This window comes from Syzygium oleosum, unplaced genomic scaffold (genome assembly GCF_021117445.2).
Source record: "Syzygium oleosum isolate NSW1041296 unplaced genomic scaffold, Sole_v2.1 Sole_v2.25, whole genome shotgun sequence".
NCBI classification, from domain to species: domain Eukaryota; kingdom Viridiplantae; phylum Streptophyta; class Magnoliopsida; order Myrtales; family Myrtaceae; genus Syzygium; species Syzygium oleosum.
The window spans coordinates 237478-257521 of NW_026607509.1; the positions used below are offsets into that span (position 1 = coordinate 237478).

The window sequence follows — 20044 nt, forward strand, 5'->3', positions numbered from 1 at the left end:
TTCATTTTATTTAATTGACAATGTTCTTATTATGTTTTACCTTAAATCTGATTTCATTTTATTTTTATCAAAGCCTACCAGAACTTGAGAGGGCAAGTAGAATCAAATTATTGTGCTGTGCCGTCGGCCAACATTCCACACAGTGCTGTTTTATGCGCCACGGTTTATTTACACACAATTTTGATTAGATTAGATTAAATCAGTTAAGTAAAATTACCTGTTTGGTCGAACACAAAAATTGAGGAGCAATTTTTGCTGGGTTTTTAAATACTAAGATGACAATTTCTAGGATGGGACATAAGCATTATTCGGACACGGCAAGAAGTTAGTGGGTATGGATTTGTGCTAATCGGGCTTGTATGGTAATCGTGTTGACCCACTTTACATGATTGATAAGTAAATTGTGTTCACGTTCATCTCGTGTCACTGTTACTTTGACACAAAACGAACATCACCCACGAAGCGATATATCTAATTAGTATTGAACCTGAGGAATGTATTGGTGCTTGCAGATGAAGTCGTGGGTGCAATCCTAATTAAACATTCTATGAAAGTGGATTCTTCCGCGAAGGGTGGCGTCCTGATCCGCCAAATCCATTTCGCAGGCGTTTCATTCATAAACAGAAGACTTAGGCAAAAAGATCGCAGAGTGTGTGCTGAGCATTTGAGTGGTGCGGGTATGGTCGTGTAAGTCTCAACGCATGGGAACAAATTGCTGTTGCCCAAGGAAAGAGGAAAAGAAACCGCGTGATATGAGCAAATCATTTTCGACTTGGGTCAAACATATTGATTCTTTGATGTCATTCCTGGGAAGTCTTCTTCAGAAATGCGGCCCACCAGAAGAAAATGTGCAGGGCCCGAGAAAGACAGGTTAAGAATTGCTAATTTAAGCTTTACGTGCTAACCTACAAAAACAATATTAAAGTTCTCGTTATCTACGTGACGCATTTGAGTGATCTGAGTTTCAATTTTCCTTCTAGGAGTCTAGAAGCGGAACCATGGTCTTCGTATTTGCCACGGTCGATCTCACTGAAGATCCTCCCAATGTTGATTCGGACTCTCTGCCTGCTTCTCGATCATCAGCGGTTTGCTTGCCATATACTCCCGGCTGCAGTTTCAAGAAACCGATAACATCCTGCCAGGCCGTTACCGGGGCTTTGCTGCGCCAGACAATTCAGTCTTCCGAATCTGGTTTTTTCATGTTGTAGGCCAAGTGAATCTCTCTAGTTTCCAGGTTCTGATCTGGAGGTTCGCCAAGGACGCCTTAAAAGGAAGGTTCGCTTTCCGTGAGCTACAGGCAACTACCAACCACTTCAGTGATGAAAAGATTGTGGCTAGGGGCGGGTTTGGTCATGTATATGAAGGACTCGGCAGACGGCTCTCGAGTGGCCCATAAAAAGAATCACCAAGCATTCCCATCTCTGCATGATCATGGCATAATTCGTCGGTACATTAAGCCCCAGAACATCCTGCTGGGGGAGAACTTTGAGGTTTGTATTGTCGATTTTGGGATGGCCATCTTCATGGACAACGATGAAGAGAAGGGTGTTTCCAGGTAAACCAGCTTCTTTAGCCTCAGCTTTCTTCACAGGCAAATAGGCAGGACGTGCAGTTATCTTGATCTGGAGTACTCCGAGAGTGGAATGTGCTCGGTGAAGAGTGATGTCCATAGTTCTGGCGTGACCCTTCTCGAACTCGCCATCGGTTGATGTGCTCAAAGAAGGATCAGTCCTCCGGGGCTGCTGCTACCTGAATGGGCAGGCATGCTTGTCGAAGATAAAGAGATGGAAAGGCTAGTCGATGCTGACATACGGAACGGGTATAAGGAAAGCGAAGTCAAGAGAATGATCCAGCTAGCTCTAGTTTGTGTGCAAATCGACCCCAAAAGACGACCTGATATGACGGAAGTAGTCCAAATTCTGGAAGGGGCTATTAGCTTGGAGAAGAGATGGGAGGAGTACCAAAATGGACATGGCGGACTCTGGTTCTTGTCTCCGCCACGAAGACTTATCAATAACACATCCTAGATAATCATTCCCTGGAGTTGTTGCTGAGTTGAAAAATCGGCGATGAGAGTGTCCTGATTCCAAGAGTTACGTGACTTCTGGTGTAACCTGGATGATGATTGTGCTGCTTTTATGCTTATTTGCTTATGTTCATTTGACTCTTAGGTTGTTATATAGTGAGACTTCATCCAACACCCACTCCGTTAATTCGCCGGCTGCAAAAACATGTTCAATCATTCATGAATCTCCAAGATGTAGTTCCACTATTGTTTCTAAAAGGCATCCTGTTAGGCTAGATTGAACTGAAGTAAAAAATAAATAAGAAAATAACGTTTGAAGGGAAAATCGATGAGATAAGCTAGGATTCATGGACTAAATGCAAAAGTTCCCATGGTAATTCAGAACGACTATAGCTTTCATTAGAGATGCAGGTGGTGGTAGGCTTCCTCATATCAAGGTTATAATTAGTTCCATTTGATTCCTTCTTTGATTTGGAAGGGCTTAAGGGAAAATTTTCTGGGTGTATACAGAATAATATGTCTGTACAGAACCGGTGCAAGAGAGACTTGATAAGGAAATCTATGCATGTAAGGACCCGGGGTCTACACTGTGTAATATTGTTCGCTTTGGGCCCACTGACCCTCACGGCTTTAAAACGCGTTACACAGAATAAAGAACCCAAACCTTATAAACTAGCCCAGGACTCCCCCCCTAAGCGATGTGGGACAAGAGACATGCCCCCCTTGCCATCCTAGAAGCCGCTCCTTGTCCAGGCCCTCTGGCCCCGGCGACCACTCCCCGCCCTTGTCGAACTGGGTCGTTACATTCTCCCCTCCTTCGAGCACAGCGTCCTCGCTGTGGCCCCACACGCGGTCGGGAGTCGGCTCTGATACCATTTGTAAGGACCCGAGGTTTACACTGTGTAATATTGTCCGCTTTAGGCTCATTGGCTCTCACGGCTTTAAAACGCGTTACACAGAATAGAGAACCCAAGCCTTATAAACTAGCCCAGGACTCCCCCCTAAGCGATGTGGGACAAGAGACATGCCCCCCCTTGCCATCCTAGAAGCCTGCCAGGAGCCGCTCCTTGTCCAGGCCCTCTGGCCCCGGCGACCACTCCCCGCCCTCGTCGAACTGGGTCGTTACATTATCGGTGGGTCTGGCCTGTGGGCTTGCGCCCTAAAGAGGACAATATTGGGCTTGGAAGAGGAAGGGCTAGAGAGCACCTCTGCCCAAGACAACGCGTTTCATACAAGCTTCCGCTGTGCTGAGAACAAAGCCTTGAGGGGTGGGTCTGGCCTGTGGGCTTGCGCCCCAAAGAGGACAATATTGGGCTTGGGAGAGGAAGGGCCTGAAAGCGCCTCTGCCCAAGACAACGCGTTTCACACAAGCTTCCGCTGTGCTGAGAACAAAGCCTTGAGGAGTGGGTCTGGCCTGTTGGCTTGCGCCCCAAAGAGGACAATATTGGGCTTGGGAGAGGAAGGGCCAGAGAGCGTCTCTGCCCAAGATAACGCGTTTTAAAGTCGTGAGGATCAGTGGGCCCAAAGCGGACAATATTACACAGTGTAGACCCCGGGTCCTTACAATGCAAGTTCAATTACTCAGTTTAGACAAGTCAAACGTACAAGGACTTGATTGGAAAAAGAGCATAACTTCAGGGACTAAAAGTAAAATTTTTACCTTTCGTTTTCGAGATGCAAGTCCTTGGTTGGCATTTCTCATGGAACAAAGGACTGTTTTTCATTACACGACAGATAAAGGTTATTAGTACCTTTGTTGCCCGGGCTTATAATTCACCTTAATAACGGCTGGTGTCGGTGTCAGCCCAAAAGAACTGACTGAACTGCATTCAGAAATTCTAAATGTTGGACTAATTTTTCTAACAAAGATCAACGTACCAAGACGGGAGAAGCGAAAGCGACAAGGGTGACTGACTCGTAGGAGTCATTGCTTGGTGGGACATAACATGCATTATCAACATCGACGATACGATACTCCACAGTGATTGTATTGGCTTGGTAAGTATGGACAACCAAACTAGTTAAGTCTGAATAAGCAGACTCAGCTCAGGCTCACCTCTGCAGCAGAAAACTCTCCTTCCTTCCTTCTTCGGTTCCAGTTCACGAAAAAAGAAAAATTTTGAGTAATCCGAGCTTGGATTCCGAGGAGTGTGGTGTTTTAGAAGAGATAAAAACTATGGTCTTCAAGTTTTCAACCTTCGACCTCACCGAAGATCCCCCTAATTTCGATCTGCATTCGCCACCTGCTTCTCAGTCGTCAACAATTTGTCTGCCGCTCAATCCTGCTGGCTGCAGTTTCATCAAAGCTATAACACCCCGCCAGGTCGCTGCCAGTGCTTCTCTGTGCTTGGTCAATTCAGCTTCCAGGTTTTGTTGCTGGAGGCCAAGAGAATCAGTCCAATGTCCAGTGGAAGGACGCCTTCAAAGGTTCGATTTCGAAGAGCTGAAGGTCGCTACCAACAACTTCAGTGAGACAAAGAAGGTGGGTAAGGGTGGGTACGGTTGTGTGTACGAAGGACTCTTGGGGGACGGCTCCAGAGTGGCAATAAAAAGACTCGGTAGTGGTACCTCTCAGGCATGGACACTCCATGCTGAAGTAAAATTGGGGAACATGATCTGTCATCGGAATCTGGTTCGGGTTCAAGGCTTTTGTTTGTCGTCAAAGCATGGAGAATACATGCTCGTGTACAATTTCATGGCGAACGGAAGTCTGGACTCACTTTTAAGAGGACCGCTCCCACTTGATTGGCCCACCAGGAAGAAGATAGCGATTGGAGCTGCTAGAGGGCTCTCCCATTTCCATGATCTGAGGATGATTCACAGGGACATTAAACCCGATAATATACTGTTGGATGAGGACTTTGAGGCTCATGTTGCATATTGTGGGATGGCCTTGTTCATGGACGAGTACATAGGGAAGGCTGTTTCCAAAGGAGAACCCAATGGTGAAGACGCTAATTTTACCGACTGCCCAATGGGGACGCTTTATTACATCGATCCAGAGCGCTTTACAGGAAGAAACTCAGTAAAGAGCCATGTTTATGGGTTCGGCGTGATGCTTCTTGAACTCATAAGCGGTCGAAGAGCTTGGGAAACAACCTGCCTCGATGAAAATGAACTGGGGTTATGTGCATGGGCACATGCCCTTTCAGAAAACGAACAGTTGGGAAGGCTAGTCCATACCAATATGCCGGGCGGCTATAACGAGAGTGAAGTCAAGAGAACCGTTCACCTGGCTCTACTTTGCACGCAGCTCGACCCCAAAAAACGATCTTATATGGCTGAAGCAGTCCTATTTCTTGAAGGAATTATTGGCTTGGAGAAAAGATGGGAGGAGTATCAAACTGATGCCACTAGGGCTTTTTGACTTTTCAAACTTTTTCTTCTCTTTTCTTTTCCTTTTTCCCTTTGACTTTTTGACCTTTAAAACTCATACTTTACACTAGGGCTTCTGGTAGAGCGTAGTTTGGAAATTCTAGTGGATCCTGACCTGCAGGGCGAGTTTGACCAGGAGGAGATGGAGAAAGTGATCCAACTGGCTCTTTTGTGCACACAAACTGTACCAAGAAGACGACCATCCATGGCACAAGTGGTCCGAATACTCGAAGGCCATAGCATCGAGGAGAGATGGGAGGAGTATCGTTATTGGAAGGGGTATCAGAGTTACTTGGAGTGTCTGAGTTACTTGGGACAATTCCGAAGCCATGAATGTATTCTAGACGACTCCTCTTCGCTACTCAGTCCTGAAGAATTGTCCGGACCCAGATAATCTAGTTGACATATCAATCCGATCCGTTCTTCGTGGATCAATCCCTCAAATAGATAACTCTGAGTGATGAGGGTGGATGTTAACTTATGTAATTGTAATATTTGCTTGGTCAGATATAGGGTGCACTCTCATTATAAGTGGACTCTCATTATAAAGTGAAAAGGAGAGCACGCGGAAAAGAAAGAAGGAGAAAAGGAAAAGAAAAAAGAGGGAAAGAATAAGAAAGAAAAAAGAAAAGAGAAAGGAGTACCTGCTTCGAAAATCTCATCAAGCCGAATCAACTTCGTTTCGCAACGCTTGGTAAGGATTCAAGCCCTTTGTTCATCTAATCAGAGTAATTTTCAGATTTAGGGTATAATTTCGAAGTTATGTGAGTTCTGAATTGCGGGATCCAATTTTGGAGTTGTTAAGCTGAGGAATTTTTATGGAAATGATAGTTTGGGGTATTATGGAGCTATGTGGTTTGATGGAAATCGATTTGAGTTATGGTTTAGTCGGAGCAAAATTTTAAAGTTTTGCGATCAAGCTACACGTAGTAGACAATTTTGAATATTTACTTTGAGCGATCGTTTTGTTGGGGAGTTGTTTTCTCCGGGATTAAGTTTAGTTTAGTTGATTCGTAATTGAGGTAGCGTTTTCTTGCTTTTGATGATGTTTCTCACTTATTCAATAAGATTACGAATTCATCGACTTAAGTAACCTTTGTTGTTTGGTTTTAGGCTTCCTCTGGTGAGTGATGCTTATCTCTCCTTTGAGTTTGTAAATTTATATTTTGAAAGTAATATGGATTAGATATATTATGAGTTATGAATGACATTTGTGTTGTATAAAATCTGAATCGGGTATTTAATACTTTTTGTTTATTTACACATCCAACAAATAAAAAATTCAAAGATGACATTGTAGATTGAGCTAAAGTTCTAGGGCTATTTATGTTATGGTCATATATATTTATGGGCCGCGCTTTTTTCTCTCCTCTTTTAGCTTAGACATTCTTTTTTTTGTATTTTGACGATAGTATCCCTTGTGGGGCCAGGAATACAGCTCTACAAAAGTGATCCTCTTTTTATTATTTGGTCAACTTTTTTTATTTTGTTTCTTCTTTTATTTCTTGCGCCTTCTTCTTTCTTTCTTTCTACACCTTTGATGTCTCAATTCTCTGCATTTGCAAATCGTCTCTTTGTTCTCTCTTATAGGCTATTCTCTTCTTTTTAAGCCTCCCGCTCCTCCTCCTCCTCCTCCTTCTTCTTCTTCCATACACCCCGCCGTCTTCTGTTTTCTATCTATGATGCTAACCTCGTCATCCTCCACACTTTTAATTGAAAAGAAGCATTGGTTTTCTCTACCAGAAAATGGGGAAAACAGAATTAGAGAAAAAAACAATAACCCAATAAAAACATGATTTTCAATTATAATCAGAATTGGGCGATCAACTACAAAATTGATTAATTCTAAGCAATCACTTTAGTAAAATTAGTTTTGTTGAAAGAAAATTTTCTAAGAAACCTAATTCTTTTCTGCGTTATCAAGTAAAATCTACACTTCTTTAAAAAGATCACTTATTTATAAACTTTCACTTTTGTTGTGTATATCACCATCACTTGTTTACTCAACAAAACTTATTTCTACGGAAGTAAAATCCAAAAATAAAAAGGAAATATATATACGGATTACCCACAACAAACAAAAAAAAAATGAATTGCTTAATTATGATAACTAAATCCTAAATAGAAAATGTAAATAAAATAGAATAAGGAAAGCAAATTGATTGGGGCCACACTTTAAATTGTAATTGAATCATTGAGGATAAATTTATCTTTTCAATGGAAAATGGAGTGAATTAGTCGTATATGGGGTGGAAATAGCGCCGCCCATATTTATTCAGACTTTATAAAAACTATAAGAATTGGGCTTGTGAAGAAAACAAAATAACAACCCAGCACAAATGTCCCGTAAGCCCAACTAATCCGAAAGCCCATAAGGCTATTTCTTTATAAGCCTTTAGTTCTTTTCCTTCCGCTAGTTTTAAATGCCCGCGGGGGGTCGGGGTGGTGCGGAATCGGAAACCAAAGAAGAAAAGAACTAAGATAGAGAGACAAGGAGGAGAGAGACCATAGACAAAAAGAGGGAAAGTATTGCACTTTTGTCAGTTCAATCCTAAACCTTTCGACTTTACCAATTGAATCTTAAATATTTTTACTATTTGCCAATTAAATCCATTTGGCCAATTTTGGCCGAAAATCTCTAACGTGAACACCGACTGGCCACGTGACACTGATATGGACATTTTAAAATAAATATTTTAATAATTTTATCAAATTTTTTTATGGTTTTTTCTTTATTTTTTCCTTTTCTCCCTTTTTTTTTTTTGAGTTAGGGTCAACGAGGGCCACGCCCTCGTCGGATCTAGCTAGGGGAGGGCTTGGTAGCAGGTGAGGGTGAGGGCATCCCGGACCTTGCCTGTGGCCGGTGAGGGTCGGTCGGCCACCCTCATCGGCCCCAACTCCAAGATAAAAAAAAAATAGAGAAAAGGAAAAAAACACCATAAAAAATTATTAAAATTATTAAAATATTATTTAAAAATGTCCACGCTAGCGATTTCTAGCCAAAATTAGCCGGATGGACTCAATTGGCAAGAAGTGAAAAAGATTTAGGTATCAATTGGCAAAGTTGAAAGGTTTAGGACTGAATTGGTAAAAGTGCAATAGGTTTAAGACTTTTTGGACAATTTTCCGACGAAAGAAGGGAAGGGAAAAGAAGGAAACCGAACACTACATGCATGCTTGAAACGTCGCGACAACCCAAATTAACTCTATTTAGTAGTGCCTAGCAAGGATTCGAACCCTTCATTTATTTAATCAAAGGAGTTTTCGTAGTTAAGTAGTAATTTCGGATTAATTTGAATTTTGAGTTGTTGGGTTCGTTCTAATACTTCTTAAGCTGTTAATTTATGTTGTGAAGAAACTTTAGGGTGTTTGGAGTTGCGAGATTTTACGAAAGTTGATTTGGAGTTACGGTTTGGTCATAATGAATTTTTAAAGTTTCACACTCGCTACTGTCCACTTACAAATTGCTATGTTTGGAAATAGTTTTCGCCTGGCTTCGGCCATCAATTAAGTCGACAAAGTTTAGGATCTTTTAGTACTTCGAAAGAGCTTTCATTTAACAGTAATTTGCTTGAATTGGAGTTTGGTAGAAAGAAATACGATGCAACAAAGTTCGTTGCACGAGCGTAAATATACTGTTCGTCATGTGGGTGACTATTTTGTAGTGCGAGTGGCTGTTCTTGAGGTCCTTTGTTGACCCACAGTGAAAGATTCGACTCCAAAAATAGCGCCTAGTTGAGTCTTAGTCGAAGTTAGCTGGCGTGTAAATTTGACTTTCGGTTAATGCTTCTTTGATAGGATTTCAAGTTCGTTGGATTGAGTAGCTTAAGTTGTTTGGTTTTGCAACCTTGGTGAGTAGTACCTATCTCTTTTTGGAATTTATAAACTCATGACTTGAAAGTAATTGAGATTCGGTTTATTATGAATTACGAAGCAGAGTTTTTATTGCATAAAAATCTGGATCGAGTATTTACTACTTTTTGGTTATTTGTAAAAAGTTTGAGAAGCGTTTTATGAGAGGTATCGTGAAAGGTTATATGTGTTGCTTTGCAAATCTGATTTATGAAATGAATTTTGAAATGAATTGAAAAACGCTTTACGAAAGGTATTCTGACTGACGAACTGAGTTGTGAAATAATATATGTTTTGATTTGTGAAATCGATTTATGATATGAATTTTATGGATAATTGGAAGATGATGATAGTGGTTTGATGCTCATTGTTGTTATGAACCAGGGTTTGTAGGTACGCATACTGTTCGGATATCTTGTGGGTCAAGCCACTAGCAATATATGCGGAGACTTAGCTAAGAGGGGAAACTTGATCGCCTTTGTCACGGAGTGTTAAACGTGACCATATATGGATATTGAATATTAGATGGAGTGGACCATTAACGTACGATTTGATGAAATTGATCAATGGACTGGTCCATTGATTTTAACTTTGATATTATAGACTGGGCAAGGCAGCCTCACCCGCGTTGGCTTCGTCCAAATCTAGGCGAGGCTGGGGAGGGCCCGGCGGCCCTCCCTGGCCACATTCCCCAGCCACATTAAAAAAAAAAAAAAGAAGGACAAGAGAAAAAAAAGAAGAAGGAAAAACGGAAAAAGAAAAGAAAAAAAATCAAAAAAATTCGAAAAAAATATTAAAATATTATTAAAATTATTCACGCCAATGCCAGTTGTGCCACACAGTATGGCTGACTGACGTCCATGTTAGTGAATTCCAGCCATTAATTGACCAAATGGACTCAATTGGCAAATTGTCAAAATGTTTAGGATTCAATTATCAAAATTGAAAGGTTTATGATTGAATTGATAAAACTGCAATAGGTTTAAGACGTTTTGGACAATTTTTCCGACCAATGCAACTAGACATCATATTAGGCTCTTGGGCAGAGCTATTCGGGCAGATCAATTTACCCCTCCTCTTGCTTTCGCTTCCTTTCAAAAATCCGCTGTTTCTCTGTTCCTGCCAATGTCATTTCTAAAGATTAAGAATAAAGAGTGAGGAGACCCGGATGAGAATGCACGTCGTAGGGGAGACTTTAGCTGCACTCGTCATTCCGTTTGTGTGCACGATTTCGCTTCGACCTGAAGTTAGCCTTCTCATCCAGAACGGAATGGATTACGGCATGTATTATTCCGAAACGGGTGGCTAAGAACAGCTTCCTGTCTCGAGCCGTTCTCTCTGTTTCGAAGCTTCCATTCACGGCAAGAAAGGGGCCATATTGATAGGAAAGTGGCGTCCGTGTACTCAGCGCGGGAACAGCTGACGCGCACCAAAGGAAAAGCCATTCACACTGCCGATCGGTTCCTTTCTGGATGAGAAGTTACGCTCTCTTCTTACGGAGTGATTTTTCACAGATGCCTCCAGGAAGTAGCGATAGCAGCTTCCTCTGCAGTCACTTGACCTCGCAAAAGGGAAAATTTAAGTCTTAAAAGCTTCTGTGAAACATCTGACGCCCACCTGAAGGGGAGATCAACAGTCTATACGTGCATATTATTCTATTTGATTGTAGTACCAGTGATAGAGCAAAAGTCGGAGAGATGATCATTAAATTTGCCACCGCCCAAACAAGCAGAAGAAAATTATTTTTGACATATCTCTCTCTCTCTCTCTCAGAGCGTTGAGGAAAACTGTCAGACTACAGCATGAATAAAACGAGGAGGATTATTAATAGTGTTAGGACTTGCATCAGGGTCCTAAAAGCTTGAGATGGCCAAGAGGGAGATATTATGTTGGACTCACCTTTACTTAATCGTATAAGTCAATGAATTATAGGCCAACTAAAATTATTGACTACTCCATATCACATCGATTTTCTGACATGTGATTTCTTTAACACTACTCACATATGTATTTAAACAACAAGGTTGAATTGATCGAGATACAGATTAGAGTAGGGATGAAAAGAAGTATGTAGATGGGCTGAGTCCTGGCGAGCGAAAAGCGGAAAAATCGAAATTAGATGTGATTGTGGAGAGATATCAATTGCATTGACGATTCTTGCAGCACCGTGTGGACACTGGTCACAACGTGCCATGCCCCACTCGACCGGAGCAAGTTCAGTAATCTGCTCTTGGTGTGAATTCAATTAGAGTCCCTAAAAAAGCCAAACGGAGTGCTTCTTAGATGCTGCACTACAGTTTCTTCCATGTTGTATTCGCCACCATCACTCTTACTGAAGATTCCTCGAACCTCCTTCCACGACATCACCATCAGCCTGTTGTCAATAGCGTGATCGCCGTTGCACAAAGGAGATAGCCATCGTCTGGTTTCCAGTCAGTGCTTCTCTCATTTTAACGACCCCAAGTGCAAAGGGAATGCAACAGACGAGGGGAAGAATGAACGGAAGTGGATATTGCGGGTGAATTCGAAAGTTTCTGATAAGACGAGTTCAAAAAAAGTTTTTCAAACACATGCAAAAAGAATTAGTTATCTTTTGTCATGGAAAAAAAATAATCGGAACGCTAATTCCACCAAGTAACTTTCATTGTGGAAGATGATACACTCGCAGGTTTCATCTTATCGGTTCCTAATTAAAGTATTTCTTGGCCCAAAAAAATAAACATTATACATAAACTGACAGATCTTTATCTTAAATTGGCTCCGAAAAAGGTGAATACCTTTACACCAGATGCTACGGTGAGCTCCAGTAGATCCTGGAATTATGGTATTACCGAAATGCATCTTTCAAGATCGAGAAGTACTAATATTCATATCGTAGCAGTGGGAGGTGGGTCGCGTAGGTTTATCTTGATTTTTAAATATTTCTACTCGCGACATGAACCGGAAAGAGCCCCACACGGAAGTATTGACTTGGAGTTGTGTATGTTGGGATTTGCTTCATGGAGCCAAGATCTATGCTTTGCTTCCGCTCGCACCAGGAACCTGAGTCAGCAGCTTCTAGATTGATGATGACACTTGTGATTACTGATTGGTATGGTTGTGGGATCCAAGCATCTGTTGGACCATTTTTCTTAGCAATGAAGCAGAATTTAACGAGGAGAGGGGCCTTTTGTGCTTGGAAAGAGGCAATTACCGTGTGGGCACACACTTTGCAGGGGACTCCTAATAAGTTAATGATAAAAGTATTTTCTGGACTCCTATTTAATTAATATAATAAAAAACCATTCACACTGCCTCTTGGAAGCTGCCGCGGCAGTTTCCTCTGCAGCTTCCTCTGTGAAGCACTTTTAAGTTGGCTCTTGAAACTTCTATAAAACAGCTCTCACCCACAAGAAGAAGGGGCACAGCGATCCCTCACAGCACACATTTTTTTTGCTAAGTTCATTACAAAGCAACTCGGGTTTGGGTTCCAGAGATAAGGGAAAAGGAAGGAAAATGGTGTTCAAATTTGCCACCTTCGATCCCGCCCAGGATCCCAATGATTTCAACCCCGCTTTTCCACCTACTCCATCATCATCACCCTCAGCAACATTCTGTCAGCCATGCGAATACACCTGCACTTTCACCAGAGCCATTGTCAGCCGACTTGTTGCTGCCGGTGCTTCTCTTGTCTTAAGAGGCCCAGCTTTTGAAATTGATGGTCATGAGATTCGAGACCGATCCGCAGAGACGCTATTGCATAGGATCAATACTGATGTCTGTCCAGAATTTCACCAAAGACAGCTTAAAGAGTTCACTCTGAAGGAGTTGAAGGTGGCTACCGATAATTTTAGCCACAAAAACATTTTAGGCAGAGGTGGATTTGGCAAAGTTTATAAGGGTCGGTTAGCTGATGGCACTCTAGTAGCAGTCAAAAGATCGAAAGAAGAACAAACTCAAGGTATGCTCTTAGAGTTCGAAAAAGAAGTAATTATCGGTAGTATCGAACTCCCACATCACAATCTGCTTCCTGTGCTCGGATATTGCAGTGCCCCAGAGTTTTTGCTCGTCTACCCATTCATGATCAATAGATGTCTGGCATCATGCTTGAGAGAGCGAAATGATAATCAACCCCCGCTGGACTGGCCTACCCGCAGAAAAATAGCCACGGGAGCTGCGAGAGGGCTGTCCCATCTGCATGATCTGAACATAGTGCACCGAGATATGCATGATCTGAACATAGTGCACCGAGATATCAAAGCTGCAAACATTCTGTTGGATGAGGAATTTGAGCCTCACATTGGAGACTTTGGGTTGGCCTTGTTCGTCGATCGCAGGCAAGGTGGACACTCTGTGGATTGCATCGAGGAGGCGCCCGTACTTCCGAGGGACATATCCAAAGCAAGATCCGACAGTGAATATTCTTACGTCACAACAGCGGTACATGGCACAATAGGACATATTGCACCGGAGTATCTCAGTACCGGGAAATGCTCGGTGAAGAACGACGTCTTTGGTTTTGGGGTAATGCTTCTGGAACTCTTGACCGAACAAAGAGCTTTTGATCCTGCAAGGTTTGCAAATGACGACGATGTGATGTTGCACGATTGGGTACTCAGGCTTCTGGTAGAGCGTAGGTGGGAAATTCTAGTCGGTCCCGATCTGCAGGGTGCATATGACGAGGAGGAGATAGAGAAAGTGATCCAGCTGGCTCTTCTTTGCACACAATCAGATCCAAGGAAACGACCATCCATGGCACAAGTTCTCCAAATACTCGAAGGCCATAGCATCGAGGAGGAGAGATGGAACGAGTATCAGCTTGAATCGAGTTTTCGGGACCGGAAGCAGGATTTCGACAATCCACACACAGACTGGATTGTGGCGGACTCCACTTCGCATCTCCGACCTGATGAATTATCTGGACCCAGATAATCTAATTGTTAAGATAACAACCTGGCCCATTCTAAGTCGAGCAAGCTCCCAAAACGAGTGCTCTGAGTGGTTCAAGGTGAAGGTTAACTCATATAGGTATCCCAGCCGATGCGGGATTTAAGATGTCATAGTTTATGTGTAGCTGAGCTAAAGATCACCAGTGACAAGAAAAATGTAATCACTTGTAATGAGGAGAAATTATTACCAACAAGGACATAATCTATCTGCCCGAGTTACGAGACTCCACAAATTTTATTATTTTCAATATATTTATTCTGACTTCGTGAAAACCTCACCATAGTGAGGATGCTTTACAGTACTATTATTTCCTTGATCAACGATGTCCCAACCTAAATCCACGTAAGAAAAAGGGAGTGACGCTAGGGGTGACCGGTTCCGGTGGATCGGTTCACACCCTCAATCCAGGCATTAGACCGGTCTCAATTTGTGGAACCGGGAAGTGCTTAATTTTTTTTTCAATTCCTTGCAGCCGCTCAGAGAGTTCGACAGAGAGGAAGAAAGAGTCTCTCATCTCTAGGTCTAGCAACAGAGTGTGACCTCGCAAAGACAAAAAAACGAAGACGGACGAGGTTTTCATACCGGATGAGGCGGTAGACGTCGACGAGGGACGGTGGCGGCGCCGCGGAGCTCCACGCAGGCGACCAGCACGAACACGAGGGCGATGATCGAATACCTGGACTCGAGTACCTGGCGGTCCCCGTGCTTCTTCGTCGCCATGTGATCGGGGGAAGGATCTAATGTTCTTGGCGTGAACGACTGGAGAGAGAGAGATAGGGGGGACCTGTGTCAACGGAATTACGAGGATGCCCGTGACAATGAAGGAGGTGATTGGTCGAAATTGCCCCCGGGGATTTTTCCCTGTTCTCACTTGGGATTGGAATCCATCGTTGGTTTCATGTCATTTTGCTAGGGGCTTCGGTCTTTGGGTAATAATAAGAATTATAAAATAAATAAATAAAATTGGCCCAATCCGAGTGATTTGGATGGGACGGTTTCACACCTAGAACCGAGGAACCGGACTGATATTCACTGGTTCCAATTGTATGGAGCAGAAAACTGCCCACAATCGGCCAATTTGATCCGGTTTGGGCGATTTCTTTTGCTCATCCCTAAATAGCATGGCCATCCATAGTTTCAGAATAAACATACCTAACAAAGGCCAACAAAAGCTTATCACAAGGTCTCAGAGTACAAAATCTACACAAAAGTATGTCCCCAAACTTTCTATCACCATTAAAAAAACAACATAAAACTACTATAACAAAAATATGTACATCTTAGCCAATAAAATACCATAAGAATACGGCCGAAACGTCCCCATGTCGAAGCGCTCCTCCTTAGCGTCACCCGGTACGGAACATGAAATGTCGAAGGAAAGGAGTGAACGAACCACAACTCAATAAGTGATGGTCATCTCATTGTGAGATCAAACACCGATTATGCACATTTCATAAACATCACTTTCGCTGGAAAACATTTAACAAAGTTTATAGAGCAAAAACAGTACATTTGTAACAATAAGTCCAAATATTTCTTGACAACATATCATTTTAAAATTGATGTCAATGGTGAAGTCCATTGACTAATTTCTCGCCCCATGTCATATACTAGGGACACGTTTATCCTCGTGGCAAGTCTCGCAACCAATTCACCCATAATGAGATAAAGAATCACTAATTTAGTTATGGTTTACTCGCTCCTTTTTTTTAAAAACATTTCAAGTTCCTTACCCCGTGATACTTAGGAGGAGCACTTCAACATGAGGATTTTTTGGCCTATTCTTTTGGTATTAGTCATTAGCCAAGATGTACATGTTTTTGGTATACTTGTTTGGTTTTTTGGGGGGAGATAGCTGATATGGGACATACTTTTGTGTTATGAGACCTTGTGATCAGCTTTTGTTGGCCTTTTGTATATGTATGATCACTCTAAGGCTTCGTCCTTCTCTCGATCCACGGCCTTGTAAGCCTTTTTTTTTTTGTGTGGATTTTGGGTGTGACATCGTCTACTATAGATGACAACAGTATTGTACAGCACCCTCACCATGGTGAGGTTCTCATAAAGTCAAAATAAATATATTGAAAAGCAACAGACTTTTGGAGTCTCGCGGCCTAGGCAAGCAGGTTTTGTCCTTGCTGGTAACAATTTCTCCTCATTATAAGCATAAGTGTATCTTTGGCTTAGTTGCATATCAATTATGACATCTAAAGTCCCATGACGGTTGAGAGAAGCTTGTTGTGTGATAAATAAGTTAATATATCACTCTGTTTGAGAGCTTGGTTCGCGTAAAACGGTCGGGTTGTTGAATCAACAAATGATTATTTGGGTCCTGATAATTCTTCAGGACAAAGTAGCGAAGAGGAGTCATTCACAATCCAATCAACGGTTTGTAAAGGCCACAACTGATGTTGATACTCCTGCCATCTCTTCTCGATGCTTTGGCCTTCGAGAATTCAAACTACTTGCGCCATGGATGGTCGTTCTCTTGGGACCGATTGTGTGGAGATTGTGCACAAAAGAGCAAACTGGATCACTTTCCCTATCTCCTCCTTGTCATATGCACCCTGTAGATCGGGATCGACTAGAATTTCCCCTACGCTCTTCCAGAAGCCCTATTACCCAATCGAGTAACATCATCTATTCGTTATTTGCATGCCTTGCGAGATCAAAAGCTCTTTGTCCGGTCAAGAGTTCCAGAAGCATTTATCCCAAAAGCAACGACATCAGTCTTCACCGAGCATTTCCCGGTACTAAGATACTCTAGCGCAATCTGTCCTATTGTGCCACGTACCGCCGTCGTGACATCAGAAAATTCATTTCCGGATTCTGCTTTGGATTCGTTCCTCGGAAGTACGGGTGCCTCCTCGATGCAATCCACAAAGTATCAACCGTGACTGCGATTGACGAACAAGGCCAACCCAAAGTCTCCAATGTGAGGCTCAAATTCCTCATCCAACATAATGTTTGCAGCTTTGATATCTCGGTGCAATATGTTAAGATCATGCAGATGGGACAGCCCTCTCGCAGCTCCTGCGGCTATTTTTATGCGGGTAGGCCGGTCCAGCGGGGGTTGTCTCTGGTCGCTCTCTCAAGCACGATGTCACATCTTCATTGATCAAGGGGAAGACGAGCAATAAGTCCCTCCATTTTGACGTTCTGCAAAATCCGAGGATGGTAAGCAGATTGCGATGTGAGGGTTTGATGCTACCAACCATTACCTCTGTTTTCGAACTGTACAATACCACCTTGAGTTAGTTCTTTGAATCTTTTGATTGCCACTGGAGAGCCATAACTAAATGAGCGATACTTTATCTCATTATGGGATCGAACACCAATTATACACATATCGTAAGCATTACTTCCGCTAAAAAATTTACTGGGTTGTAACGGTCTCCGTCACTTTTGGAAGTAATGGAGACCCCTTGACCGCATGTTTCACATCATGGGATTTTGGCAACCGGAATAGAAGTTCTAAGGGATGAAAGTTTGGTCATCTGATATGGACTTTCTTACCATAACAAATTCAAAATTAAATCTTCATTAATTAACATTTGGCCATGACACTTTTATAGTCTCCAAATTATTGTTCTAACCTTTTCTTTATTACTTTTATGAATTTCCGTCTAATTTTTATTCAATTAGAGTTTTTAAAAACAAATTATGAAAAATAAAACTAAGTGAAAAAGGGACTTTAGGACATTCGTTTTTCAGTCATGAAAATTGGTGAGACCCCTCTTATTGTTTTGCTCTTAGAGAGAAACTTGTTAATCAAGTCTACAGTTATCAATTTCTAAACTAAAGGTGGAGAAGGGGCCGTCTTAGTTGGCAATGGCCGTACCATTAGGATCGCATTTTCCAAAAACATTTAACAAAGCTTATAGGGCCAAAGCAATACATTTGTAGCAATAAATCCACTTATGTGTACACAACATAGCATTTTATATATAAAACGCAAAAGGATGTCAAAAGTCCAGTGCATGGCTAATCTTTCGCCCAATATCATACACTACGGCCACATTTATCTTTGGCGTAAGGCTCACAACCAAATTCTCACTTAGTATAGTTCTCCACCTATTATTAGTCGGTGGCTCAGCCCACACATAAAATCTTAACCCGCATAATATGTATACCAAATACCCACTACCCAACTCGAGGTTCCATCCAGTAACAAGGGCGCAAAGTCTAACAATACCACTTCCAATCAACCGTATGAACCATTAAACTTACTTTATAATAATGTTCCTAAGCCAGATCATATAAACACTTTCACAAAGCATTTCACATTTGAATCCATTTCAAAAAGCAATCATCAAACTAAGTTCTCAATGCTTTAATTATGACCAACAATGCAAATCCTCGTATTGAAAAGGAAGTCAATGTCCGATCCAGATTTTATAAACAAATGCTCCAAACAGTCCCACTTTCTTTTCAAATACCATATCATGCTCTTATCATATATCAACATATATACTGAGTTTTTGATATTTTGAAATTCATAGAAAGTAAAAGCGAACAGGCTAACACAGAGACCAAGAAGGGGTGAATTGGTCTATTAAAAAATTCTCGCGGAAGACTTCAGTAAATTCTTTTCGAAAATTATAAAGGTTGAGTTAATTCCACCAAATAATTCTCAACGTGGAATTCAATCTACCAGCAGGCTTCCATCAATATCGGTTCCTTAATAAAGCGTCTCTTAGCTCAACAATAAAGGTAAACTAACATATGTTTTTGTTAAAATGGCCCTAAAGAGGTGAATTCCTCTGCACCAGGTGCACCAGAGAGTCGATTAGAGGAGATCAATTCAGTCGATTGGAGAAAGGCATAGAATGTGAATGTCAAGGAAGTGATGCGATATAACCGTCAAGACGGTAGAGTCGATGATACTGGATGTTACCATTTGTAGATAAGGTTTACTAAATTGTAGGAGTTATGTCATGCGCATTTTGTCTTAGTAATCGTTTGTTGTGACTATCGATTATATATATATATATATATATATATATATATATATATATATATATATATATATGTTTGAATTGTGTGTAGAAGGGATCGCCAATCCAAGAACACTCGTTTTCCAGTACCATTTCTATCGATAGCAACAATTGCTTCTAGTGTTCATACTTTTAGATTTCTTGCCATTTCCATTCTTGTCCAAGAATCAATAATGGACCATTCGCAACCTTTGGCGATTTGAATCCATCGATCCATAATCTGAAAGGTATTTTGCCATTTCCGGTGAAACAACCCTACAATGATAACTTGAGCCAAAAGCATTCTAAGTTTCTATTAAAAATCTTTCATTGCAGTTGTCTTGGAAATTTGCTGGCCCAAAACAGGTTGTCTTGGAAATTCAGCACAATGTGCGTCTGTGAGAGTATCTTCATATATATGGGCCATAAGCCGGTCGTATATTCATTGATCCTTCATTCTTCTTCTTCTTTTTTCTTTGTTGTTATAGGTAGGATGAATTGCGGGACGATGTTGGTTTCTTTGTGGTAAGCCAAAGTCATAAATTAGGCCACTCTGCTATGCTATCCCAAAGGTTATGCTACTAATATGCCTAGCGGCAAAAGCGAGGCTAGAGTGTCATAGAAGATATAACGATTGATTAAGTATTTTTGGTAGTCCAGATTGATCTACATACAATGATGATTTGCATAAGCCTGAAGCCAACATTGTCCTTACAAGGACATGATTTTGTAGATGAATGGCTGGGAAATGCAATGACTCAATATCAAATAGGATGAGTAATGAGAAGGGATTAGCTCGAACATGTATCACTAATTGGAAAGTCATCTGCTTTGCATAACTGGATCGGATTCCTATCCAAGGCAGGGAATTTCAGCTAAAAGATCG

General features: G+C 41.7%; 2 protein-coding genes, 1 long non-coding RNA gene and 1 pseudogene across 3 annotated transcripts; 3 read left to right on the forward strand and 1 right to left on the reverse strand.

Annotated features, from left to right (window-relative positions):
• The first annotated feature begins 524 nt into the window (after positions 1–524).
• On the forward strand, positions 525–2198 carry LOC130134937 (uncharacterized). The gene is made up of 2 exons (XR_008814459.1): positions 525–870; positions 981–2198. It is a non-coding gene; the product is annotated as an uncharacterized LOC130134937 (long non-coding RNA).
• Positions 2199–4202: 2004 nt separating this feature from the next.
• LOC115661920 (BRASSINOSTEROID INSENSITIVE 1-associated receptor kinase 1-like) lies at positions 4203–5393 on the forward strand. The gene has a single exon (XM_030584114.1). It carries the CDS (start codon positions 4203–4205, stop codon positions 5391–5393), a length of 1191 nt encoding a protein of 396 aa, XP_030439974.1.
• A 7249-nt stretch (positions 5394–12642) lies between these two features.
• Positions 12643–14443, forward strand: LOC115661918 (somatic embryogenesis receptor kinase 1-like). Its single transcript, XM_030584111.2, has one exon. The coding sequence runs from the start codon at positions 12749–12751 to the stop codon at positions 14162–14164; it is 1416 nt and encodes a 471-aa protein (XP_030439971.1). The 5' UTR covers positions 12643–12748; the 3' UTR covers positions 14165–14443.
• A 2060-nt stretch (positions 14444–16503) lies between these two features.
• Positions 16504–17530, reverse strand: LOC115661925 (BRASSINOSTEROID INSENSITIVE 1-associated receptor kinase 1-like; annotated as a pseudogene).
• Between the last annotated feature and the right edge of the window lie 2514 nt (positions 17531–20044).